This window comes from Anabas testudineus, chromosome 18 (assembly GCF_900324465.2).
Source record: "Anabas testudineus chromosome 18, fAnaTes1.2, whole genome shotgun sequence".
NCBI lineage: Eukaryota > Metazoa > Chordata > Actinopteri > Anabantiformes > Anabantidae > Anabas > Anabas testudineus.
In genome coordinates this window covers 25493990-25508145 of record NC_046627.1, presented here as the reverse complement: position 1 = coordinate 25508145, position 14156 = coordinate 25493990, and the positions used below count along the sequence as shown (strand labels likewise).

The window sequence follows — 14156 nt, the reverse complement described above, 5'->3', positions numbered from 1 at the left end:
GTCGGCGTTAACTTCAGGAGAGGAGGTAAATGCATAATAAATAATACGTGACAAAGCAGGTGTCTTTAACAACTTTATTTGACTTTTTTCATTATTTTTGTTTGTATTGAAATTTATACTCTGTGTCCTCTGGAACTTTTTTTGTTTGTTTTTTTTAAACGGCCTCTGTCATTCAACTCAAACAAAAATCACCAAAAATGATTTGTTGTACAATCCACCTGACGGACATTCCTATTGACTTCACCAGGGTGCCATTCGACAGCTGTGGTCCAACACTGTGGTAGGAAGTTCCCTTTTAACCAAAATGTCACTGTTTCGAGTGCACTTTTAAGAACACACTTGTTAATCTTAAAGTCTGTATGGGTGGACAGACCTGTCAGATACTCGAAAACTTAACATGGTAAATACAGAAAACATAGTTGCTGGTAACACCACAAGTGAACAGCTGCATGAAGAGGATCAATGTTCAGATTGAAGAATTTTCCCTGGTGACAATGAGAATAAGCAAAATGGACTCAATAACTGATCATTACTGTTAATAACAACCTGGGTTTCCTCAATAGCATCTTCACATAAACATATTTCCTCCAATTGGCTCACACCTTAATTGGTTATACTTGTTTGTACTGAGGGCTGATGCTTCAGGGAAAGCCAGACCAGAATAAAGACGGGTGGTTAAAAAGAACTTCCTCCAAAAAAAGAAAAGGAAAAATCAATTTACAAAAAGAAGAACACAAAAGGAGGCCCCACTGTCGGCCACACGTTCCATACTGCTTTATTCTGACTGGCCGTGACAATAATCTCCTTACGTTTCCTCCTACAGATAGATAGGACTGAATGGACACCACAGTTTACTGTACCCAGTAGAGACACAAAATGCCTCATCCTCAAAAAAAATTCAAGGTAAATGAAGGAGGGGGAGGAAAAAGAAAAAAGAAAAAAAGAAAAGGAGGAGAGGCTATTGGAAAACCTGATTTGGGTATGGACACTTGATCTGATGCTGGACAAACCAAGTTGTTCCGGCAGAACGAGGCAGTGTCTGTGTTCCAGACCAAATACTCCCCCCTGAAGGTCGTTCACTACATCTCACAAAACCAAACTGCACCAAAGAATGAAGCTGTGAACACAAAAAATGTCAAAAAAAGTCAATAATGGCGAGTTTTGGTTAAAATTGCTGTGCCCTTCCCCCGATGCTTAAGTTTTCTAATGTCGCTGAGTGATTGAGAAACTTCTACCTCTGTTCTTATAACCTGGGCAAAAGATAAACAGACTTCCACATAAACTGAGACTACGTCGTTATCCATGATTCCACCTGTTCATGTCTATTCTCATCACTTCATGGAGGGTGGGGGTCTGTATTTGGTTTGGAACAGAGCCGCTGCAGATACAAATAACCCGCATCTCTGGATGCACAAGATCTGTGATGTCACAGGGCGCTTATGACATCATAGGCGCAAACACTGACGGGTTTGACTGACCGTGATGAGTCTACAGAGCAGTGGCAGACACCCATCAAGTCCCTGTAAATGTTAGTTGTTCTAGCATCATTGTCATGGAAACTTCTGCAAAGCAATGTTCAATTTGACAGCAAACAAATTGACAAGTATGTGAAGTCTGTTTGTTTTGAAATTTTATTAGACATTTTGGATTTTAAGTTTCGTCCTGGCATCATTCACTGGTAGCTGCCTCAGGTCAAAAGGGGGCTTCAATGAGATCTGCATGCTCTGTAAACATCAGTGTCATGTGAAATGCAATGATGAGCTAGCGCCCGCTGTAGGGCGGTGCTGGTATTACACCCCTCTCCCACCCCTGTTCCCCACTGTCCCTCAGTTTACAAGAAACAAACAGGAAATAAAAAGATTAAAGAAAAAAAAAGACAGAAAAAGAAATCCCCCCACCCCCCAACTGGGCCTGCCAGCACGCCACTGACTTCAAGTGTATGTGTGTGCATGTGCGAGTGTGTGCATGTGTGTGTTAGCGCGCACGCGCAAGAAAATCAGTTTGTGTGCGGTTGTGGCCGCCAGAGTCTCTGAGAATGCGTAAGGGCTGGTGCATGTCTGTGTGTGTGCGCGCATGTGGAGGCTCCATGGGGGTGAGGGGGACTCCTAGTATTTCTTTCCCGGGACGAACTCCTTCGCTTCAGGATTCAAGATGCTCTTCCTCTGCAGAAAGCAATGAAAAAAATAAATAAATAAACACACAACAAGTTAATTCAAGCATGAACTGTGCAACAATTTTTGCTTGAGCTAAAAATAAATAAATAGAAATTGCGAAATGAGATTCTTCTGTGACTCACCGCCACTTCCTCCACGTTGCTGTGGTGATCGCTGACCGACAGACCATTGAGCTGCTGCTGCAGCTGCCCCACCCCCTGGTTGTTGAGGTCACGTGCAGGGATGAACCAGTCCTGGTCCTCCTCCTCAAGCATTTCCTGGAAGCAGCGCTCCAAGAACTCCTGCTCCAACAGTTCCTCTTCCACCTGGAAGATGAAAGAGATGACAGTGATGAGTGAACAAAGAAAAAAATGCATCTCAAGTACATTGAAGATTAAAAAATAAAAAAATGTCTGATATAAAGGTTATAATGTAGGTATCTAGGTGAAAGGGTCAACATTAACCTACAATTTAGTACTAGTACTATAAAAACAAGACTTAAAAGGAGGATCATATTTTATACGTGTTTATATATACACAGTGGCAAGAAAAAGTATATGAACCTTTTGGGATTTCATGGTTTTCTGCATTAATTTGTCATAAAATGTGATCTGACAAGAGTATTAAATACTTGGTGAGGTATGTCTCACACAAGCGTACTGCATGGAGCAAACTCAAAAAGTCTGAGTGCTTTTTGTCAGTCGAAGTAGCTCTAGTCCACACCTCTAAACTAATTTGGCGACACCGGACTCCAATTAGCTTTTTCAAGGTCATTATTCCAAGGGCTCACATAAGGCAAGGCATGAAAGATACAAGGGTAAGAAGGTCTTGTTTAGGGACTTCTACTGGAGCTAGGCCATCGCCAGAATTTGAATCCCGGTGTCCCACATGGAGGGACACCGGGATAAACAACTCTGTGTTTTATGCCACAGCCCCTCTGCACAATGAAAGTAGAGACGATAGTAGCGAGAGAGGAAAAAAAAAAAAATCTACATCCACCCCTCACACCTACCCACTGTTCTCCTTTCCTACAAGTGGGGTCTTGCATTCTTCCCTCCACCATAAGACAGTGCCCCTAAACTGCTTCATGTCCCACAAAGCACAGCGTCAGTACACACCTGTCTGTTATATTCCTCCTCATTTTCCATCCACATGTACTCAGCAAAGGGGTTAGCGTCGCTGCTCTCTCCTGCGTGCCCGTTGGCCACCGGCTCCTTTCCCTCTTTGCCCGGTGCACCGCCTCCCGGTGTCTTGGCCACCTCTGGACCGCTCATCTCAGCCGGCTCTGCACAAGACAACAAGAACAGGGGGTTATTGTTGTGAAATTTCCTCTATATATTTTAACTTACTGGTAAATCGACAAAAAAAAAAAAAGCCTTTAAACTGAAGCTCCAAACTTCATCATGGTAAAGTAGACTTCTAAAAAGCATGCCAGGGTTATTTTTGAAATCAGACACCAGTTCCCACTGCCAAAAAAACACCATGCTCCCACAGGTCGAACAGTCTTCAGAGGCTCACTGCTCATAAAACAATGGAACCAATGAACTACTATTTCCCATGTCTCAGGATGTGAAAAAGAAACCAGAAACAGAATCAGAAGCTGGGACTGATGCTGCTCTGAGCACAAATATGTCTCTACTCGACATCTGCAGAAAATCTTAATACAAACACCTAAATGAGTCTAAAAGTTTATTGAAGTCAGTAGTATTTTACAACTGAAGTTAGTAATTTTGGTGAAGTGCAGTGCTGTGGTAAAAGATAAATGGTTTCAGACATTTACCAGCATAAAAATATCCACAGTCAAATCAGTTATCTTAGGTTAAAAAAGTAAACAAGACACAATGTCACAACTTCCTCATTTCGCTGCACAACACAGGCTCAGAGAGGCTATGCTGTGCTTAAAGAAAACAACCAAGCCAAAGACGATTTAAGTGTGAATGAAGGATGGCAAGAGCAGGACTCATAATGAACCAGTAAACACATTTCCGAGAAAAGCTAAATGGACATAGAAAGATTTAGATTTAGAGTGGCTATTTAATTATCAAAGGACAAATGGGCAAAATATTTTTTAGCCATTTGAAGAAAAACATTCAAAGCTCACTTTGCACAAAATGACTGTCCCATGGTATTTGATTTAATTACATGGTATCTGATTATTGACCTTTCAGTCTACAAGCCTACTCCTAAATCAGCTTTGTCAATCTGTAATATACAAATACAACATGAAACATTTAGATTGACTTCCCAGAAAACAACTGATCTGACACATAGTAGCATATAGCTGGTTCTGTCTGAATGAGAATAACAAGGGACTGAAGAGATGACGACAAAATACTTTTCCCCTTCAGGATTTCTCACTATAAACCTTGCTGTGCATCAGACAAAGTCACATGTGAACAAGGTGAAAGGCTGATGTGATGTGAGCACAGGCAGATGTTGGTATGGTGATTTTGCAGCACAATGGTGTTGGATGATTCAGTCAAGACAAACTGAGTGAGTCATCGTGCGTAATGCTGCTGCTGTAAGATGCAATTTAGAGGCTGCAGGTGTAACTAACACACACACACACACACACACACACACACACACACACACACACACACACACACACACACACACACACACACACAGTTAAAAGCATGCACCATCAATCCTTGGGTGAAGTACAAATGCTTTGCTGTCATTCTTACTATAGAAGCAGAAAACTACTGTTACGTTTTTGTTTATGCTTGTTATTTTTACGTTTCAATTTTGATGTAAGCAATTATCCACCTAGTGACGCCGCACTGAAAGCCAACCTGTTATCACACATCCAAGTAGTTAAGAGCCAGCTTTGTCTTTATGTCACTGAGCTTTTCCTGACATGTTTCCATCCCACATGTCAAGAAAAGGCTGAAAACAGCATGAGATACAGTCCATTTTCTACAACAGCAAGGTTTTCATTCAGTACAACACTGCCGATACAAAAGAAAACTAAATTAAAATCATTGGCACCTTGTTTTGGGAGTTTAATATGGCAAAAATGATAACTGTTTACCAAGCACCGTCAGGGTTTTTAATTTTCTACAACACAAAAAAAATGTACTTAATATGTTAAATATTATAGAAGCAGAGACATGATTACTGTGCATCACTGCCTCAGACTGACAGACACAGCACTAGCAGTTTGAAGACACATGCCCACTATAATGACATAATCCTCAGACTGCCAGCCAGCTCTAACAGACTTGTCATGACTCAACTGCGGCCTCACAGTGGGGGTAGAGAAAAAAGAAAACCGATGATCTCAACAGAGCTGTGCACACAGCTCCAGGGTCAGGCTCATGCAGACACACGCACCATTGCAATGTTTAACTTGCACAGACTGATTTACATCCCCCAAACTCCCAGCAGCTTCAAACCTCTAATGACCTGATTTCCACGTTCAGGACACAATTTTGATGCAAACGTTTCTGTCCTGGTTAGTTTAACAAAAACCAACACATGCAGTCAAAGTTTGATCTGTGTTGAATGCTGCACGAACACACTGCCCTTCAGAGGAGCTCAAATAAACAAAAAAATTATCATCTAAGTGGGTTAGCAGAGTAAGAAGGTGCGCCTCCTTCTGTTTAGGGCCAGTAATAAAACTGTTTAATGCGCTGGAACGATGTGTTAGCTTTAAAGGCAAACATGTACTTTCCTCTTCAGAAAACACTTTAGAGAATAGATGCCTAGATTTAATTAAGCAAGGTGCAAAAGTTGTCCACTGTTGAGTTGTATCGCTTACTGCTGTCTATAAATTGTAAAGGAACAACACAGACCTCTAACAATGGCCACAGTTTAATACAATAATATGTCAGAAAAGCAAGAAATTTAAACAAATAAAATATGATAATGATGAATAAATATATCTACTTTCTGACATTTCATAGATTTACTCATTTTCTTTTATTGAAAAGTAAAGCATAAAGGGGAATAAGACATTAACAAATAAATCCCAGCTCTTCATCAATAGCCAATCGTTGCCCAAAATTATGACAAACGCATATTAGCTCTGATGACACAAGAATGAACATGATCATGACGAATGAACCAGCATTTAAAAAAAAAAAAAAAGTTCACACTGTGCCATTATGTACTGCACGTAGCACTTAACATATTCATGTTGCATAACCATGTGTTATTCATTTTAACCATATAATATTTAGAGCCCAGCTCAGGCCATCCGCCATGCCTGTTCGATGAGGGTAAAGAACACGTAAAATACAACAGGGCTTCAAAAAGAAGGTCAGTATTCAGACAAGACTACAAAAATTGCAACTGAGCTAATTGGGTTAAACTCTAATATAACTGACAACTCTTCATGTAGTTGCACTCTGGTTTAGCTAATTCACACATTTTCTGACTAGTTCCCCCGATGACCATTCATCTTAGTATATGTGGTACTCCTAGTCTCAAATAAAGCCTTCCTCTTGTCCTGTTCTGTTTTCTGCAGATTATGTCATTTCCACTGTGAGTCCTTAGTAATAAAATACATGTGTTTTACAACCAGGACTTGCAATTATATCGCTCCTCAAGTCTTTCACGCCTGAGGAGTGGAGATTTCCCAATTAAACACATATTGACTAGTTGAATGACAAAGCCTCAATTATTTTTCTTCATAGTTTGTTTAAATATTTGTTCTATGAAGAGCCTCTGGGATGTTTTTCCTCCTCCTTCCAATTGTAAATGGAAGGATGGATACTTAACAATGTAAACTTGGGTGTAGAGAACTTGTTGTTGATCATTTGTACTATTAGTTGACAAACTATGAACTAAATGTGGAGGTTTTCAGCAACAACAAAGGCATTCTCAATGTAAAAAGTGTCTTCATGCACTCCACTTGTCTCACCATGAAATCTTCATCCACAATGAAAATTACTGTAACCACTAAATAATATTTAAAATAACAAAAAACTATTAAGTGTCATTTGTCCACGTCAGCTCCATCATCCCAATAATAAATAGCTTTACGAGTACTAGTACTTAACGAAACAACAAAATAAACACATTCAGAACTAGAAACTGTTTAAACTCCGTAGATGAAAATGTCTAATCTGTCTACTAAAAAGCATGTGCTACTACAATTTGACAGAAATGTGAAGTAGCTCAAGACGCTTCGTGTGTCTGCATGTGAGGGAAAACTTAATCTCGAACTGGGATCCGACGAGGAGAGCGACACAACACAAATACAAACTCATTTACGCGACTGCATCAACTGTGCTAAATTAGTCGAATTTAAACATGTACAACACGTTTAACATTCACAAAACAAACCACTTCTTGACAGGTTATGTAATGTAACAGTCAGTGTACTGTGCGTAATGGGGGCTGCGTCGTCGTAGCTTCCAGCCTGCTAACACGGAGCTAACAGGCTAAACCAGGTGTCCAGGCCTACCTGAAAGTTGGGGAAAGGAATGGGAGGATTTTGCCAAGGCAATGCTAAGTGGCTAGTTCACAGTGGCTACAAATGCATAGGTGCACGTAGCTGTCACTAAACGGGCCTAACGTGAACGCTATCTCGGAAACAACAAAGGGTAGACGGCTAGCTGGCTCAAAACTGCCATTTTCAATACGCCCGTAAAGTGAATGTGCGTGAAAACGGCGCCGACGACCTTAGCGTCCTGAAACCACACGACACGTTCAGCTATCGCAACGGGGAGACCTTGCACCGAGGTCAAGCTCCAGTCGCGTTTGGATGCTTGAGGCCAAACAAAGTCGGCTATCAGCTAGCACGCTGCTACAGCATGGCAGCATCTCTGAAGCAGGTCAACAAAACAAGCCTCCGCTCCGGAGCTCGCCGCGGCTCCTCTCTCACACGCGAACCGTTAAAAATCCACGGCTTCCTGCGTCGACGTTTACCTGGCATCGTGTCCTCGGTGTTCGCTTCAAAGTGTAACGATACACAAAGTTATGGCAACTACGCCGCGGTTAGTGCGTGTTCGTCGTTCGTCCAGTGGGGATTTCTCTGTGCTGCGATGCTACGTAGCTCAACTTAGTTAAATCCTGTTAGCCACCGTGCTAACGTTACAGAGCTGGGTCGGTCACGTGGTCCCGTGCTGCCTTCACAGGCTTTCGGGAAATCACAAATTCACATGAACGTATCGCGAAGCCTACAAATTACTGCTCCAATTAGCATTTAATCCTTTAAGCTGGTTGACGTGGCTTTTTTTAATATGTCACGTTGGATTCTAATCATTCGGCAGGCTGGTTTTGCAGCTCCTCACTTTTTACAACAAAACAACTGCACTCCAATTTAACAATAATCCAATTAGGACAGTAATTATTGTTTCTTTAATTGAAATGCAAAATTGTAATAATCACAGTTGTATTATTGTCCATATTTATGAAGTCCAAATTAATGTCTCTAATTAAAAAACAGATGCAATATTTAGTTGCATAACCCTTAACGGTAGAATACAGGTTGTTCCTCATGATATCAATTTTCTATATTGAATATGGAAATACTTACTATAAGTACTTAAATACTTAATACTTAATATCATACAGCTAGCCCTGGTTCAGATGTTTTAAAATCATTTGAATATTGGCACCTGAGCAAGCAACAACCTTCAGAACATGCTGATGTAAAGAATGAGCAGCATTAAACGGCCAAACAGCAGCAAGCAGGAGTGCAGGTAGACAGTGCATGCTGAAAGCAAACAGAAACAAGCCAACCAAAAAAAAAAACTGAGGTTTTGTTTATTGTGCAGAACAATATTTGCATTGAAACAGATGTGGCCTGGATATCCAAGCAGCTACACCACAACATCTGGTTATATCCCACTGTGGTATTTCCACTCCTATTCTCCCCAGGGGCTAATACTGCTTAGTTAGATGATGGATCGTAAGATTGAACAAGATCCAGCTCTATTGCACTCAAAGCAGAAAGATGCTGTTGATCAGAATGAACTGTGATTTTTCTTTTTCTGCTGATACAAATGAAGAAAATGTATTTTACCCCCAAACTATTTAAACAATATCAAAGCCTGGAGTGTCTGGAATAAAGTAATAAATGAAGTATCAGTAATGTTCTTGGATATGTTAATCGAGTAAATGACAACAGCTGGCTGTGCAGAAAAAGTGCTGAAGCCTGTAACAGCTATTCTAACAACAGCCTATTCTCAATCCAAGTGCATCCAGGCATTGTTGCATACTTAAAAACCAAGATGTGACTTTTCATTCATTCATGATATGGGAAACTAACTACATATGGAAAGTTACCTACAGAAAATGATTTTGATACTGTTAATATATAAACACATGACCAAAACTTCAACTGTAGTTTCTCCCTTTTCATTAGGAAAGTATTCTTTAACTTAATTATTCTAATCTATAAAATAGGAAATAGTTAAGTATGTCCATCACAATTCCCTAAGGTCAAAGGTTATATCTTGTTGAGTTGGTCTGCCCAACCAACAAGTTAGAGCTAGCCAGTTAGAGTTAGAGTTCAACTTCAATTATTATAATACTAACGCGGGTGTAGTTTTCTATATTTTTGTTTTTATATATAAACGTCAATTAACTCCATCTCAGTGTAGAAAGGTATTACGCAATATGCAGTATTCATATTCAGAGCTGCATCATAAATAACTTGAGAGGCGTCGCAAGAAGACACAAGTTGGCTTTAATGGATCAGAGACCAAAACAGTTGCAAACCAAAAGAACACCTAGTTAATCTTTGCTGAAAAACACGTCACGGTAAGCTCGATTTTAGAAAATCTGGTCTCATGATCGGTTCGTGAATGCAGCATGTGGACGAACATCCCTCCGCCACCTCTCTGCTTCTTTCAAAACACAAATGCCTGCGTGGCCTCGGAAATAAAAGCATATCTGTCGATTAATTACAAATAATCCACTTGAATTGACTTTTTTGACTACTAAATCACCGATAGATGGTGGTGGCTGCTGTTCGATTCAGCGTGTTCTGCTGCATTAACACTATATTTCTGATTTAAGCAACATTACAAAAGCATGTGAAAGAACTTGACAGTGCTCCAATGTTGTTTATCACAGTGCAACTCTTTCTAATGGACGATTAGATTATTATTTGTATTGTCTTTTCAGTGTGATATATGAAGGTTTACGGTGAACTAGTAATGTTAAACTACTGTGACATTGTCGATATCAAGAAACAGGCTCAAGACAACAGCATGAGTTAGTAGCTTTTTAACTGACATGATTTACACTTAGCCCTTTAGGCTACTCTTTCTTTCTTTCTCTCTTTCTTTCTTTCTTTCTTTCTTTCTCTCTTTCTTTCTTTCTTTCTTTCTCATAACAAACAGCTAAAGTAGCTTCTTGCTTTACAGACTCACCAGTCAACTTCAAATGCAAACGGGGGGGGGGGGGGGGGGGGGTGCGCAAACCAGCTGTCGCGACGAAAACGACACTTTTCCGGTCTCCGGTGTCACAAGAAAAACCCCCAGTAAAGGTTTCTCTCCGATGTGCTAAACGAACACTTGTCGCCTTTGTCGGTTTTCTCGTGTTAATGGCTAAAAAAGTCGATAAAAGCGCAGTTTTATGGCTAAACGCTGAGAGGGAAAACCGCGGCGTCGTGGTCGTGTTTGTCCAGCTGTACAGTTCACTCATTGGTCGCAGTGTACGTCCGTCATGGCTTTCTGACGCTACTATTGGTCCAAATGGCTGCATGCCCCGCCTCATCCCTCCATTCACGTAGGTAAACAAAGTGTGACCAGTTTGTCTCACTCCCCTTTAGTAATCGATATGAGCGGTTAATAATTAATAAAGGGGCTGTAATAACTAGGTCTGGCTTTACTTAATGGACCCAACACTAGCTTTTTGTTTGTTAAGGCCGTTTTGGGTTTAGAGACGAGCAGACAAGGGCACTGTGAAAGTGAATGCAAGAGTTGAAAATGTGGGTGTGAGCAGTGGTGTGCACATGGGAGCGATCAGGCAGCTCGGGCCTCATGAAGCCTCCAACCACAGCCATCACTGAAGCAGCAGTAAATGACAACCGCTGCTTTGTTTTTGCACAGAAGCCCCGTTAGGAGCTGTAACAGACTTTGGGCAGGTGATCAGCTTCTCACCTGGGTTTGGGCAATTTATCCCCCGAGAGGTGTCTGTGAACTGTCATCTTAATGTGTCTGGGCCCATCCAAGGACCTCCAGTCCTGTCTGACCTCCAGACCTCAAGTCATCGTTGGGACCCTAATCTCAGGTCCTGCAGCCCCTGCTGCTGAGAGTCACCCATATAGCAAGATGAACCACCATGCATCAGTGCAGGGATGAGTCCAGAATATTCAAAGTCTGTGTCATTGGACCAGATAACCCTTTTCCTCATGCACTCAGAGCCAACTTTTTTTTTTTATCCAGACTGTTAAAAAAGTCTTAGAAATATCTTCAGAAATTAAATGTCATTATATAAACCGTTATAAAGAAACATTGACAGTGCTACTGATCCAAATATAGAAAATGATCAAGCGGAGCTGTGCCAGTATGGCATAGTCAGACAAAACAGCCACCTCATTTGCATCAGAGCCTTTTATAGCCTCAGTGACGGCTGATTTTTTCTATTTTCGATCAGAGCACAAAACCAAACTTCACCTGTTCAGTGTTTGAGAGCTGAGAAAGTTCTTAGTAATGAAAGTTCATCTCATCTGACACAGTTTCTCATTAAGAACATGACAGTGATGTGTTTGTTGGTGTCTGCAGAGAGAGATTTAATGTTCTCAACCATTTCACCCATTTCACCAAGCAGTAAACTTAGTTAGTTAGAATAATAGTAAACTGTAAGTTTACATTTCTAGATTTAATTTCTTAATCAGCTGTACGAAAGAGGGTGCATTACCCTAAAACCACTGTGGAGGGCGACTAGAGCACACTGTGTGGTTGCTGGGCGATTATGGTGTATCCGCTGACAGAAACATTAGAGTGTGGTAAATGTGGATCCAAGTGGTTTTGCTAAAACTTAGGATGCCTATACTGCACCCTGATCCCACTCCCGAAACCACTAATGTCTTTTAAAGCACAGAATAACACTAAAGTACTGCACAATAGTAGAGCAGTGAAGTGATTGCTTTATACTGTATACATGATTACTGTACATTCAGTGAAACTGGAAATATGTGACCATGCTGCATATTCTTGTTTATATTGGACGTTACATCTCTGCTAAGTCTTTTTAGGCAGTTAAGTCAGAGAAGCTCTACATCACCCTCAATCACCATTCCAGCAGATTTTCAGCTTGCTACGTTATTTCCACGTTGGATGCAAGATACATGGATGTGCATATTCAAAAGGAGGTGGGGATATTAAATCTATGTTTAAGAATGCCAGATATTCCTCAGAGCATCAACATAGTTGCGTATGCGTGCACCTCCTCACCTGATTTATTCACACTGATCTGGGATACCTCTGCTTGGGAAAGAGCTACAGTGCCTGTTTCCACAGAAATATAATGCATGAACACAACATAAACTATTTTCCCCTCTTTCCTTCTCCCCACTTCTGCTAGATGACGTCCCCTTCCGTCTTCTCTCTCCATTGACTATAAATTTCACCCCGTGTCTTTGCTATTGAATCATAAATCATAAATTCCCTTCCTCTCTCTCTAGCTTTCCCTCTCTTTTTATTACACAATAGCCCAGACCTTATGTCAGAGGGCGGTCATGTTTAAAATGTTTGTGTGTGTGTGCGTGTGTGTGTGTGTGTGTGTGTGTGTGTGTATCTTCTACCCCAACCCTTCCTGTCGCCCTGTGTCCCCACCCGAGGCTGCATCAGTAGGTTTGTCCAGTGTTACACTCACACACGAACACACATACATTCAGCTAAATGTGCACACACTGGATTAAGCCAACACACACACAGACTGCACAGTACGTACACTCAAGGGTACAACAGTGAAACCTAATACTCCTGCATGCACCAGTGCTTATAGTCTGATGTTCTGTTAAAACTCAGCCTGAAAAAGCTACAGGTCCACAATATGTTCACTTTTAACAACGACTGTGTTGAACATTTATTCCTGCTACACATTTGTTCCAAAAGGTTAAGTTCATACGGCACAAACAGATTCATTGTCACCTGATTGTGTAACTACAGCCCTGTATGTTCAGACTGTGGACCCCTCACATGTTTCATGCTTTAAAATGTTGGCGGGAGATTTATCTTAGGTGTAGACAGTAAGTATAACCACTTTATAGAAACCCATGCTAACACGCTGTACATGGATTTGCACTGTTGTGACCGTTATTCATCTTAATGAGAGAAAACAAAAGAAAATACATTTTTCCATTCATCTGTGCTGTTTAAAAGAACCTAAGCATTACATTTTATTTCTTGACCTTAGAAACAGCAGGTCACAAACCAAACTCAGCTTTAAGTTTACTTTCTTGCTTATTGTGTGCAAATCTGTGTTGTTTTCATGGAATTGTGCATTAAAACCTTTACATTATTTGGAGAACCTTCACAATTTCTCATCTAACTCTATACATTAATTCTTTCATCTGTGCAAAATCAAAAGTGTGTACTGCAGTACAAATTGGGGTTATGTGACAGGCTAGAGGGTTTTCCCATCTCTAGCTAAGCTAAGGTACAGTAACCATCTCCTAACTGTAGTTTCATGTTTAGCATACAAATACAGTTATTAAAGTGGTATAGATTTTCTTATCTAACCCACAATTAAGTGTATTTAAAGTGTATTGGCCAAAATGTCAACAATGTTTTTAAACATGCACTAACATTAATATAAGTTAAGCTTTTAACCTTAGGAAACTCCTAATATTGTCACTGTATGAACAGGTTGTCGAGACTGTGGGCTATTTTAAGGAGCCGTGTGGAGACCAGCATCTTGGATTGTGTGTGTGTATATGTTATGGGTGTGTTTCTGTTGCTCGACGACCTCCTCAGTCTCAGCGAGGAATGCCGCATAGAGGTTTTTTCCTGTCACCTGACCCCATCACTTCCTGCATTGGGCTTCCTGTATCAGGACTCCCAAGGAAAAAGGGTGAAGCTGCACCTAGACAGC

The 14156-nt window shown here is 40.8% G+C and overlaps 1 protein-coding gene across 1 annotated transcript; it reads right to left on the bottom strand.

Moving 5' to 3' along the window:
- Positions 1 to 60: 60 nt before the first annotated feature.
- paip2b (poly(A) binding protein interacting protein 2B) lies at positions 61 to 8200 on the bottom strand. Its single transcript, XM_026353099.1, has 4 exons — positions 8034 to 8200; positions 3272 to 3438; positions 2297 to 2479; positions 61 to 2162 (listed from the first exon to the last, which is right to left on the bottom strand). Exons 1-4 carry the CDS (start codon positions 8038 to 8040, stop codon positions 2106 to 2108), a joined length of 414 nt encoding a protein of 137 aa, XP_026208884.1. The 5' UTR covers positions 8041 to 8200; the 3' UTR covers positions 61 to 2105.
- Between the last annotated feature and the right edge of the window lie 5956 nt (positions 8201 to 14156).

Coding starts and splice junctions, on each gene's coding strand:
- paip2b (XM_026353099.1), bottom strand. Junction 2,480..3,271: donor AGGAGGAATATAACAGACAG/GTGTGTACTGAC, acceptor TTCATCTTCCAG/GTGGAAGAGGAACTGTTGGA. Junction 2,163..2,296: donor GCAACGTGGAGGAAGTGGCG/GTGAGTCACAGA, acceptor TGCTTTCTGCAG/AGGAAGAGCATCTTGAATCC.